The sequence below is a fragment of the Aethalodelphis obliquidens genome, unplaced genomic scaffold, assembly GCF_003676395.1.
Source record: "Aethalodelphis obliquidens isolate GAN/ISIS:26980383/991018 unplaced genomic scaffold, ASM367639v1 scaffold39, whole genome shotgun sequence".
Classification (NCBI taxonomy): domain Eukaryota; kingdom Metazoa; phylum Chordata; class Mammalia; order Artiodactyla; family Delphinidae; genus Aethalodelphis; species Aethalodelphis obliquidens.
Window position 1 is genome coordinate 281847 of NW_020837983.1, and position 13987 is coordinate 295833.

Sequence of the window (13987 nt, forward strand, 5' to 3'; positions counted from 1 at the left end):
AAATATATTCTATTTCTAGCATACTAAGTCAATAAATTTCCAAGTACCATACACAATAAAATCTTTACAATAATTCTTGTATATACCTTTACATTATTATGTGGAGTGCAAAAAAAGTTACCTATAAAATCACCTACCTGCCCTTTTTTTTAACTAATAAAGATAATTCTGTACCTCTGGAGTATATCCATAATTGAATGAATCCGTTTTTTCTGAGAGTCAGGAATTAAGGTCTGTGAGTCTGTTATTCCTACATCAACAACACAAGTTCCAGGAGCTGAAAAGAAACTATCTTCTTCTTCATTGTCTTCTGTTATCAACCTAGCATCTCCTCCTCCAAATACAACTGCTGCACTTAATTTTTTATGCTAAAAATGGAAAGAAAAAGAAAAAAAATAATGAAATAGCCATAATTAATGTCTTGAATACATTCTTAAAATTATAAGAATTTGATTTGGGAAATAAAATATAAGCAGAATTGAAGAAAAATTGATTTTATAATACTTCCTGAGAGGACAATCTGAGCTTCCACTCTGAGAAAATCCCTAGTTCACCAGGTACCACTGCAGCCCTGGAATCCTTACATCATCTACAGCTCCTCTTCACACAGCACTGTAACTGTGGGCTTACTTGCATGATTTTTCCACTTGCAAAATTAACTCCTGGAACTGTCATTTCAGCACACAGAAGACATTCAACAGCTGCTTACTAACCGAACAAGTTAGAACTTAAACCAAAGTTTTTGGTCTCCTCCCTGTACGTATTTATATAAACTTAATTAATAAGCCAATTAAGAGATATTAAGAAATGCCATAGTCATATACATGAACGCTGGGCAAGTTCTGGTGCCTGGGCAGTTTTTTATTTCACTTCACACTTCTACACAAAATCTCAAAAGGAAGTGTATTAACAACTATTGACAACAGTAGTAATTTATCCTAGTTTATAACATTTTCTTTACAAAAATTTAGCTTATAACATTACCTGTTTGGCATTTAGAAAGACAAATGTTTTCCCTTTGAAGATTTGTTTTCTTTCCTGTCGTTCTGACAGATCAATATTTTTACTTCCAATAACTGGTTCATCAATAGGTGGGTAAAAACTATAAAAAATAAAATAAAGTACATTCTAATTATACACTACACTGTATGTATGTATAATCTAATGTATAACATTAGATTTTTAAATGGAATGGCAATCTAGACACTAGAAAGGCTTAATTTGCATAATACCATTATATTATTAAAAAATTAAGAGTTTTATCTGGGACTTAAGGACTCATAATGAGATACAATTAAATATATATGAATCAAACAACTTACGTAAATTACAAATAGTTAAGAGAGAAAAAGTAATTAAAAAGTTTTTTAAAAAAGTAAAAACAAACCAAAAAAAAAACCCAAAACCAAATGGTTGAAACATCATCCATTAAAGATCAAATTCTATTAGCATGCTGTGTGCTTGCTTAGGAACCAGTAAGTATTAGTAATAATGTTCATATTGTAATTCTATGAACTACTGCTATAAGTGTTTTGTTACAAATCTCTTTGGAGAAGCTCAGGGAATTTTAAAACCTACATTTTGTGAGTTTAAATAAAATTCCCAAAGATTTAAAAACACAATCTTTTAGCTCTTTAATGTAACACTATAAACACATCTTAATCATCCATAGAGATTAGGGAAAAGAAGAAAATAGAGAAGTAAAATCAACATATAATTCAGTTCATAGTTTCAACTTTCTATATAATCAGATCTTTTGTTACAGCTATTCATAACTGAGCAGACTTTTAGTTTCTCTCTACCTTCTAGTAAAAATTATTAATGTTCATGGATAGAAAGGCTCGATATTGTCAACATGTCAGTTCTTCCCAACTTCATCTATAGATTAAACACAATCCCAGTAACTCCCAGCAAGTTATTTTGTGAATGTTAACAAACATTCTAAAGTTTACATGGAGAGGCAAAAGACCCAGAACAGCCAACACAATATTAAGGAAGAAGAACGAGGTTGGAGTACTAACACTACACAATCCAAGACTTAATGTAAAGCAGCAGTAATCAAGAGAGTGTGGGACTTCCCTGGTGGCGCAGTGGTTAAGAATCTCCCTGCCATTGCAGGGGACACAGGTTTGAGCCTTGGTCCGGGAAGATCCCACATGCCGCAGAGCAACTAAGCCCATGCGCCAAAACTACTGAGGCCCGTGTGCCTACAGCTCGTGCTCCGCAACAAGAGAAGCCACCGTGATGAGAAGCCCGCACACGGCAACGAAGAGTAGCCCTCGCTCGCTGCAACTAGAGAAAGCCCGCGCACAGCAACGAAGACCCAAAGCAGCCAAAAATAAATAAATTAAAATAAATAAATAAAGAAAAGATTAAAAAAAAAAAGAATCCGCCTGCCAACGCAGGGGACATGGGTTCGAGCCCTGGTCCAGGAAGATCTCACATGCCACGGAACAACTAAGCCCGTGCGCCACAACTACTGAGCCCACATGCCACGACTACTGAAGCCCGCGTGCCTAGAGCCCGTGCTCCGCAACAAGAGAAGCCACTGCAATGAGAAGCCCTCACACCGCAACGAAGAGTAGCCCGTATTCGCCACAACTAGAGAAAGCCTGCTCACAGCAACAAAGACCCAACGCAGCCAAAAAATTTTAAAAATTAAAAAAAATTTTTAATTAAAAAAAAAAGCATGGTACTGGCAAAAAGATAGACAAATAGATCAGTGGAGGAGAATGAAGAGCCCAGAAATAAACTCACATAGAATCAATTCTGATCTTTTACAACAGAGCAAAGGCAGTACAATGGAGCTTAGTCTTTTCAACAATTGGTGATGGAACTGGACATTCACATGCAAAAAAAATGAATCTAGACCCAGATCTTACACTCTTCACAAAAATTAACTCAAAATGGATCACAGACCTAAACATAAAATGCAAAACTATAAAACTCCTGCAAGATAACACAGGAGAAAATCTAGATGACCTTGGATATGGAGATGACTCTTTAAATATAACACCAATGGCTTCATCCATGAAATAAATAAATGATAAGCTAGACTTCATTAAAATTAAAAATTTCCACTCTGTAAAAGATAACATCAAGAGAATGAGAAGACAAACCACAGACCAGGAGAAAACACTTGCAAAACACACATCTGACTGTTATAAAAAATATACAAAGAACTCTTAAAATTCAACAAGAACACAAACAACCTGATTTTTAAAAAGGGCCAAAGACTTTAATAGATACCTCTCCCAAGAAATAGAGAGAGCAAATAAGCATATGAAAAGTTGCTCAATATTATATATCATCAAGGAAATGCAAATTAAAACAAAGAGATACCACTACACACCTACTAGAATGGCTAAAATCTAGAACACTGATACCACCAAATGCTGGTGAAGATGTAGAAGAACAGGTACTTTTATTCATTGCTGGTGGGAATGCAAAATGGTACAGCCACTTTAGAGGACACTTTGGCACTTTCCCACAAAACTAAACACATTCTTAACCATATGATCCAGCAGTCATGCTTCTTGGGATTTACCCAGAGGAGATGAACTCATGCCATAACTTGGGAGCAACCAAGATGTCCTTCAGTAGTTAATGAATAAATTAACTGTGGTACATTCAAACATGGAATATTATTCAGTGCTAAAAAGAAATGAGCTATCAAGCCATGAGAAGACATGGAGGAAACTTAAATGCATATTACTAAGTGAAAAAGGCCAATGTGGAAAGGCTACATATTGTATGATTCCAACTATATGACATTCTGGAAAAGGCAGAGCTATGAAGACAGTAAAAGATCAGTGGTTGCTGGGAGTTGGGGAAGTGGAGGGATGAATAGGTAGAGTACAGAGGGTTTTTAGACAGTGAAAATACTCCATATGATACTATAATGATGGATATATGTCATTCTACATTTGTTCAAACCCAAAGAATGTACAATACAAAGACTGAATCCTAATGTAAACTATGGACTTTGGGTGATTATGATGTGTCAATGTAGGCTCATCGATTGTAATAAATGTGCTACTCTGGTGGGGGATATCAATAATGGGGTAGGCTATGCATGTGTGGGAGCAGTGGGAATACAGGAAACCTGTACTTTCCTCTCCATTTTGCTGTGAACCTAAAACTGCTCTAAAAATTAAGTCTTTAAAAAAGATTTTTAAAAAATTACTAAAGCATAATGGTGATGATGAGGGGACAATGTAGGATGGGGGGAATCTGGACAGTCACTAGAGTTAACTATCCACAGAGAGCAACATCCAATATGACAAAAATGTTTTGGTCATAAGAGTCACCATCCAGCATTTCAGAACTAATTTCCTTACATTTCCCTCCTCCCACCCCCCAGATTTCTCCTTGGAAACATACATTATCTCATACAGTAAGCTGTCATGACTAAAATTTTATTAATTAAAAAAAACTTTTATAACTGACTAAACCACAAATGCATGTGTTTTAATCTGCTAGATTACTAATGGATGTTTTAAGTCTATTTTAAAGTAGTGATTCCTAGAATCTGCAATGTCAAATGACTGAGTTATCTGCAGGTAAGAGCAGATTTAGTTGGTAGGATGGAATGCAAACCCGGGGAGTTATTGCAGTTTTCTAAATAACTGACTTTAAAATTCTGTTTATTCTACTTTTAAACACATACAGAAAATAGTGGAAACTATTTTAACTATTAATTAAATCTACAATGAGAAAATAGGTAGCACTAAAAAATTAACAGGCATTCTAATTCATAAATAGGAAAAATTTTAATATCTCTTCATCAAACACCTTACATCCCTTTCAAGAAAATTCTTCCGTAGCTTATACTTCTTTTAGTGTAAAAGGCTTCATATATATACAAATGGGTGTTTACAAATTAGTCTACATAGTAATGTAACAACACTAGATTATTGGGCCAGTCTCAGACAAAAATAGAATGTAAATGTTTAATACATACATATGACTGAGTAAATGTGAGATTCCTACTGCTTTCTAATGACTAAAATAGCATTTTAAAATTATCTGCAGCTTTGTGTTTTTCACATTGTCATTCTTAATTTTGCCACAGATAACAGATAACAGTTAACTACAGTTTAGTTCAATGAAGAGTGAACATTTGTTATACCAAGTCACATTCCATGAGAATGATATGCAATTAGCTTTCCAGAGTTCTAACTTTTATTTGTGTGATTCTTTGATGTTTGGTTCCTCTACTAAGTGCCAAGATGGCAGAAACTGTAATGCTTTTTGGCTCATCATTATATCCTCAGGTCTATCTTGCCTGGTTCAATAAATATTTAATAAACCGGCAGTATAAAACAGAAATAAAAATTTCACCTAATAAATTAGAAGTAGACAGAAAGTAAAAACATCCCTCAATACAAATGTGAGTATTAAAATTCTGGGACTAGAAAAATGTATTTTGGTTTTCTTTTAAAAATATTGGTAAATTTGAGCCCCAATACTCAATAAGACTGATCTCGAAAGGAAAAAAACCCACCATATTATCAAGAATCGAATCAAATGTTGGAGTCATACATACATATACATATATATGATATATATATATATGATATATATATACATATATGATATATATAATACAGTGACAAATAATAGACCATGTTCTGGAACTTCATATACGCAGAAAAATCTTTCTCTCTTTAGTAGTATTAAGGATGAAAACAAGAAAGGAGAGACTAGTGATAAATGTGAAGAAAACATCATTAAAAAGTCAATATTTCTGAAAAATTACATTCTAGAAGTTTTAAAGCATCACTGAGGCTATAGTGATTTGACAGCTAGTAATAAAATTGGAAAACAGTAAATTAACTTGGCAGAGACCTAGGTTAGAGGCACACTGCCTGAATACAAGAATACCACAAATATAAAGTGACCTCTAACTTCTATAATGAAAAAATTAAAACATTTTTTGGCATACTTACACAGAAACTTCAAGAGCTACAAATAAAATAATTATGCTTTATTATGTAGTAACTGGTACATATTATTCACAAATTCTATAAAATATTAATCTAGAAATATTGACTTTTTCCTATGTACATTTTATAACTTTATATAAATTCTTCACATGATGTTCAATAAATTTCATCTAACTCAGAGCACATCATTTTCACTTCTGTCCCAAGATTTTCCAAATACAGAATTTTTCTGAATTCATGTATAATTCTGGCCATGGAAACTATTCCAAGCCACAATATTTCTTTGCCCAACATCTGGATAGCTGTTTATTTCATTAGTTCCAAAGGTACCTGTTCATGATTTCATGATTTTTTTTGGTGATCTCCAAAAGGTTTGAATTACATTGGCATCCACACCTTGTAAATCTGAGCTTGTATCTCCAGGAAAAAAATCTCTAGTGTGTGTTAAATTTCTTTGCTTTAAATTTTAATTGATTATTTAAGGTCAACTCTATAAGCTTCCTAAACTTTCATTTACCAAGATTGTTTCATGCTAATGTGTCTCTTGGGTCTGAGATTTTATTACAAGCTAATAAGTTAACCTATTCCTCTTTCATGGATGCTGACAGAAGACACAAGACTCCTGGGTCAGAGACAAAGCAAGCAGCAAGCCTCAGTGTGTTTGCAGCAGGTCTCCTTCCATGCCAAGTCCCCTGGGGATGACACAGAAGGTACATACCATGGGTTGTGTTACAGGAGAGGTATATACCATGGGTAGTGTTACACTGAACTTGGGAATCCACCCATTTAATAACAAGCTATAAGCAGGCCTGCTCTCTGTCCTGGGAAGGAGATATTACCTCATCCCTCCAGGTTTCTCACTGCAAACATAACCCTGAGAAATGGCCTGGGTATAGGGTAGTCAGGGCCTTTCATTCTTGGCATAACCAGCAAGTTTTGTATGATGTAAGGACTCTCTCTCCCAACAGTGTTTTCTGAAAACAATGCTGCTTGTTGTTTAAAATAAACTGAGAAAGGAAAACTCCCTTTTTCTCTTGAGGATCATTTTTTTTTAACATTCAGACATATATAATATTTTAATGAACTTCTTTTATTAGAGCACAGAGTATCAAAATTAAATACTTCTTTTAAATGTAATCTAAAAATGACTTCATCTACATTGGTACTTTGATAACAGTATAGGAAAATTAGGTATCACAAACCACATCAGGTACTCTATCTTAACCCTTCACTTACTCTGTTTCGTGGTAACAGTGCAAAGATGCAGACATAACTGTACCAAAAAGGACTACACATTTTGTTAGGTAAAAATATAGTATGCCTCCTAATTTAAATTCAGGACTAGTGATAATGCTTTTACAGAACTAAAAGAACAGGTAGTTATGTAATAGAAGAGCCACCACAATTTATCTCATATCCCTTTTATAACCCATCCTACTACTATTTAATATCTTAAATTTAATCATTTAATTGAGTATGGAGTCAAATTAGTCTTCAACAAACATATCAAAATGGATCCCAATAAGTATATCAATCTATTTAGGCAAAAAACTACGTATTTTAAAATAGTATTAAAAACTTGATTATCAGTTGCCATCATCAAACATGAACTAATGTAATAGTCTTTCCTGGTTAACACTGAATTAGGAGTTAGTGAACAATCTTAGAGTAGGGATGTTTTATTATAGTCATCTAAGTTAATACAATCGCAAATTGAAGCCAGAAAAAAACTATGCCTAACCTAAAGTAAAAACAACAAAAAACCAAAAAACCAAGGTTAAATACACCTGAGAATCTGAACAAATAAGCAAGAATCAATGACTAATTCTAAAAACTCTAAGACCATAAAACATATCACCAGTAGTAAAAAATCAGACCCCTCCACTCTTAAGTAATCTAGAATTAACAATGGTTTATTATCTGTAACAAGAGTCATTATTTATAGGATTTATCAACTTTTCTAGGGAGGGTCATAAATAGGCTTCAGGGAAAAATGTAATTCTGTTGAAATACTATGTAAGTTGGTAGTAAGTGAAGTTTCTAGAGGAGAGACCAGTGCTTTCATTTTCTCACAGCGGGTCTAGGACTCAAAAAAGGTTAAGAATCATCTATTTTAAAATCTCGAGAATTCCCTGGTGGTCCAGTGGTTAGGACTCTGCATTTTCACTGCCAAGGGCCCAGGTTCAATCCCTGGTCAGGGAACTCAGATCCCACAAGCCACTTGGTGTGGCCAAAAAATAAATAAAATAAAATCTGAAGATCTCTTTCCAGAGGAAAGCATATTTTCTGTTAACAAGATTATAAAATACACGAAACCTCCCAAATGAAAATGAAAAACAAAGAGAAAAATCTGATATTCAGTTACTTTTAAAAGCAAATACATATTATCAGGTATAAATAGTTCCTAAAAATATATGTACTGGGCAAATTAGCTTATAATAGCTAGTAATATTTTTAAATTGGTAATAAAATACTTAGCTTGAATAGGTAATACTTAACTTAAACTGGGTAATAAAATACTTAATTTGCATAGAATTTTAGATTTTTAAAACGTCCTCAAATCTGTTATGCCATATAGACTATAAGCTACTGACATACATTTTAAGCAAGCATGTTCTTATGTTGACTAAAAACACCCACCGTTTTACAGTCACCAGTATTTTAACCATGCAATCTAAAAAGAAAAATCACAAATATCTTCCTCCTCAACCATAGCTTATATTACTGCAAACATTACTAACACAATACATACAGTGGATAGATCCTTTAGTCTGGTGGTTCACAAATTTAACAGAGCATCCAAAAAATTAAATAATCAAGCTACTATGAATCTTCCCAGATATTGCAATTAGCTACACTTCTTTTAATAAGCACCTATTATGATGCCAGGCAATATGCTCAGACTTTATGTATACCACTAGTTAAGATAAATAATACTTATACTAATACTAATAATACTGAATACTTAGACACTCAGCAGGACAGGTATTAGTCTCATTTTTCAAAGGAGGTAACTGACACTTAGAAGAAATCAGCTCAATTCCCAAGGCCACAGCGCTGTTAATATTCTGGCCCAGGACTCTGAGGCTCCACAACAGGGATGCTGCACCACACAATTCCTGGTGTCCTGCATGCATGATGCCCAGCATTGGCATGTGTGCTCTACTGATTTCACCTCTATGCTATTACTGTCCTTCAATATTTTCCTTTTAATATTGGCACATATGTAACATGTGTTTCACAGAGATAAGAACAATCAACAAAGAACTGGGAAACTTTCTTCACATACTAACAAGAAAACTTCATTAATAATACTGAACTGTAACATTACATCCTGAAATAGTCAATAAAGAGGGAATTAATCTAAATAAAACCAGTGCTATCATATTTTGTATGTCATATTTTATTATATTTAAAATAAGCAATATACCTTTCAATTTCTGGAGGCTGTTTCTTGGACTGAACTGTTTTAAGAAATTCAGTAAAATATTCTGGTTTTACAATCGGACGCCCACAAATGAGTGCACATATTGTCTAAAAAGAAGAAAACATGTGAATACATATACTCATACCCTAGTTTTTTTAAAGATGTAAGTTATAGACTACAAAGAGGCTGTTCTATTCTGTTTTTCCTCCTGTCTCTCTAAATTTATAAAGGAGACACAATCTATAAAACAGAAGTCAGTACTGGTCACTGCCTAGTTTTAGTATAAAAATCCCTGTATAATCACTTGATTATTAGAAGCTACCAATTACAATACAGGGGGGGACAGATTGGGAGTTTGGGATTGACATATACACAATGCTATATTTAAAATAGATAACCAATGAGGACCTACTGTATAGCACAGGGGACTCTGATTGATATTCTGTAATAACCTAAATGGGAAAAAAATTTGAAAAAGAATAGATACATGTGTATGTATAACTAAATCACTTTGCTGTACACCTGAAACTAACAAGGTTGTTAATCAGCTATACTCCAATATAAAATAAAAATTAAAAATAAACAAACTGTGGTAACTACAACTCATGTAAGTCAGAATCCTGCAAAGCAAAGGCCTATATGCTAAAATAGCAATAAGACTGTTGAAATAACAAATAAATGTAACATACAGGCAAGTAGCAATAAACAATAAACAATCATTATTAAAGGTGAAAAAAAAGAAGTTACCAATTACAATATTAATTTAAAAACTGCCTGGGGAGGGCAGAACAACATAACATAAAATACAAGTCAATTTAAAAATGTATACCATTTTAAAAACATTAAAATGTACATCTTAGAATTAAGGAAATGTAATGTCTGCCCTAGAGAAGACAGTAACAAGAGATAAACATGAGAGAGTTCTTTCACCTTAATTGCCTTTCAAACTGATTTTAATTATGGAATAAAGTCTTTTTAAGAAAGTAAATAAAGGAATAACTCTTTAGTGTTGGACAAAAGCTGAAAATAAGTATATACAGATGGAGTGGGGGAAGAAACTTCAACTAGCAAGTGAATTAAACTATAAGCCTCAAATAAGATGTATCCACAAAATTTGAGACAGATTAAAATATACCATCACTGGCAATGAAAATAAGATTCAGCATAATTCCAGGAAATAATACAACTAAAGAATTGGTAAGAATGCTTCTAATAAACATGGGAAATTACCTAAATGTGAGCAAGCAATTTAGGGTATCTCTCAAGAATGAAATCTGAAAGTTATGAACCTCAAATATGAATGAAATAATTGACTTCTTGCATGAAGCAGTAATGAGCAATTCAACACTGGACTGAGTAAACTCCAATACATGTGATCCTGGGCAAAGGATTCAATTGCTCCATGCCTCAGTTTCCTCTTCAGAAAATAAAAACTGAACTGAATGCTCTTTAGGTTACCTTTTGGTTCTAACATTCAACAATTTTAAAAACATAAACTAACCTGTATTTTTGGAAAATTTACTAAAAAAATAATATAATGACAAATATTTTTTGCACACGATTGATCATAAATATTGAAAAAGGAGTATTGCTCTGCAAGCCTTTGTTGGTATATATACAGTACTCTCTAATATCCAGGGACTGGGTGGCCATTAGCATCCTAGTCACTGGAATACTGTGTACTATGGTAAATGGATCCTAGTTTCCAGGTCTGTCACAGACTCAGTAAAATATCTTTCAAGACAATCTAACTGCCTTTGCTCTTATTTCATACCCACCAAGCAATGGCATGATTACCTATTCCATTTCTCAGGTACCTTGGTATCTTCAAGGGGACCATGTTGGAGTCTACATGTAAATATTCTGGTCACTATAAAGATACATCCCTACTATAAACTAATAAATGGACATTTTGAATTATGAATCTATTATTTGGGTTTATTAGCATAAATTACTATTCAGGAGGCTAATCACTCTGTTGAATTTATAAATCAATTTCATAAACTTACAAAGATGAAACAATTTTTGATCCAAGTTTAACATGAGGTTCAATTTGAACAGCAAGCCTTTCTCTATGACACCTATTTAGGTATAAGACACATATTCTAATTTAATTAATTATATATTAAAGGATTTTTGTATCATTGAATAAAGGAATCTACTGTTGCTTTTCACTATAGATATTAACCTAAAACAATCTCACATATCTATAGTCAACCTGCTGAAGGAGACGAATCACCTCCCAAAATCATTCTTCAATTAGTTTTGGATTAACCAAATCTGAAGATGATGCAAAGTCTGAAACATCCCAAAATATATCACTGCTTTGACAAATAACATATATCTACATATCTCTAGATTGTGACAATACATTAAGGTAATATTGTAAGAACGTAAAGTCTTTGTGATTAGGGTCTAAAGCCAAATAAGAACTAAAGAAAAGAGCATGAAAATATGAGATGGTATCAGAGACTGGAGGAAGGAAAGACATGAGCTGCTAACTTTGAAGATTGGCAGTTGATCTCTAATTGCTTTGCTTTTAGACTGAAAACACAAACTATAGGCTGTAATAACTTCTTGGTGAAAGGATAATATAAATCATTTAAATGCTAAATCAATATCTGAAATATAATTTAATGTGCTTTTGCTTGCCCCATTCTAGCCTATACGGTAGATATGGGATTCATTGGCATATATACATCTACAACTAACAGTTCTGATAGTTTTAAAGCAAGTGACTTTTAAAACATCCGTGTATAGTGGGTAAAGGAATAAACTTAAATTCAGAGAACTTACTTTAACATAATAACAAGGCATTCAACTTACTTTAATGGTAACTTTAACTGATGTCATGACAAGGTGAGTACATTCCTCTGTCCAATTGTTTACAGTAAGTCCTCCAAGTTGCAATACAGCTTGACTTAAAGCAGTTTTCCCAGAGACATCTAAACAAGAAGAGCACGCAACCAAAGGTTCATACTCTACTCTGTAAATGAGAATAAGTTACACAAAGTTATCATAGTTATAGAGATGGCAACTTATGGTACTTTAAACTTTAAGCTCACATCATATGCTGTTATTTTAATTTTTATTAAATTACTAAACTTTCTAACTTATGAAATTATCACTTCCTAAGTCTTAAGTCGCAATTAAGAAAAAAACAGTGATCAAAGTTTAACATTATACTTTGACCTATGCAGAATCAAACAAAAGTAGCTCCCATCAAGGTTCTTAGGGCCCACTCAAACTCTCATTCACTCTTTTCACTATCTATGATTAATAAAATGCACTAACCACGTGTGGTGCAAAGTTCACCACTGTCCTAAGTAGGAACTAAATAGACTGGTCCCAATTCATTATCCATAAATATCCTTTTCCTTTAGAATCTGATTGGTACAAAATAAAGCTGTCCATTTTAATATCAATTTAAAAATTCTTACCTAAATTTACTTTCAAACACTCCAAAGGTAACTCTATCCCCTGTCTTCAAAATTCGGGAAAGGCCATTCTGCATTTTTTCCTCATTAACAAAGGTACCATACTTAGAATTATCTTTTATTGTCAATATAGGGATTTCATCTGTTTGACTCTGAAAAAAAAATCAATACATAATTTAAAGTCTCTTACTGCTCAGTAAATACTATTCCTAAGGGGAAAGGTTTCAAAACAAAAGGTTGATAACTTCTGGAATAGGTGATAGGTGGCTAACCTCCCAACACAGTAGGCAATAGAGTTATTGTTTTGGTTGCAAGCAAAGAATGATCACTCAACTAGCAATTAAGAGAAAAATGTCAATTCCAGAATCACTCCTCTTAGAACATACATTTTCTTTATTTTTGTAAGTCAGGGGAGATTTTCCTGACCCCTCATAATTTGAGAATTGTTTGCTTTTGTACAGTCTGTTTCATGTATAACATGACAGCTTCATTCCTAAGGTTTTTGTTTTTTTTTAAATTATCAAAATCACATAGTAAAAATCAGTCCAATGCAAAAAGGCTAGAGTGTCTGACTTGCAGTAACAATTTTTTTTCTTTAGTATTTTCAACAATGTTTTTCTATACCTAAAAGAATACAGACACAAAACCTAAATATTACTGAACAGATCCAGTATTTGCCAACATGCAGTCTTTGCTCAAAATAATGGCTTTTCTTCCTTAATTACCACCAGCATTACCATGAGCACAGCTATTTGTATATATTTATATTACTTTTACAATCTACCTTTATTATTAAAACAACCAACACACCAAAACAAACTCAAAGCCATTCAAAGGAGCTGTGGGGCATATACAACAGCTGTTTTCCCTAGTAAAGCAATCAATTTCCCTTGTGAAAACCTAAGATATACAGGAAACACCAGTGTTCATATGGCTGCATTAACTCATTAAAGCAGGAGTCACTATGGTCTATTCACTGTTCTATTCCCAGGCTTTGGCACAGTGACTGACACACAGTAAGCACTCAATAAATGTTCAAGTAAATAAATAGAAATATGTTCTACTTCCCCTGAGTTTCTAAATCACTAAAACAAATAGTAAAATACTGAAACAGAAACTTCAAATCTTAAATAAACAAATATCACCAGTACCACTGCCCAAACGTCCTTAATTTT

General features: G+C 33.2%; 1 protein-coding gene across 1 annotated transcript in view; it reads right to left on the reverse strand.

Annotated features, from left to right (window-relative positions):
* NBN (nibrin) overlaps nt 1–13987 on the reverse strand; it is a 59014-nt gene that overhangs the window by 42767 nt on the left and 2260 nt on the right. Inside the window, 5 exon segments of the mRNA XM_027131369.1 lie at nt 175–368; nt 985–1102; nt 9379–9482; nt 12202–12361; nt 12816–12964. Of these exon segments, the coding sequence (XP_026987170.1) occupies nt 175–368; nt 985–1102; nt 9379–9482; nt 12202–12361; nt 12816–12964 (725 nt within the window).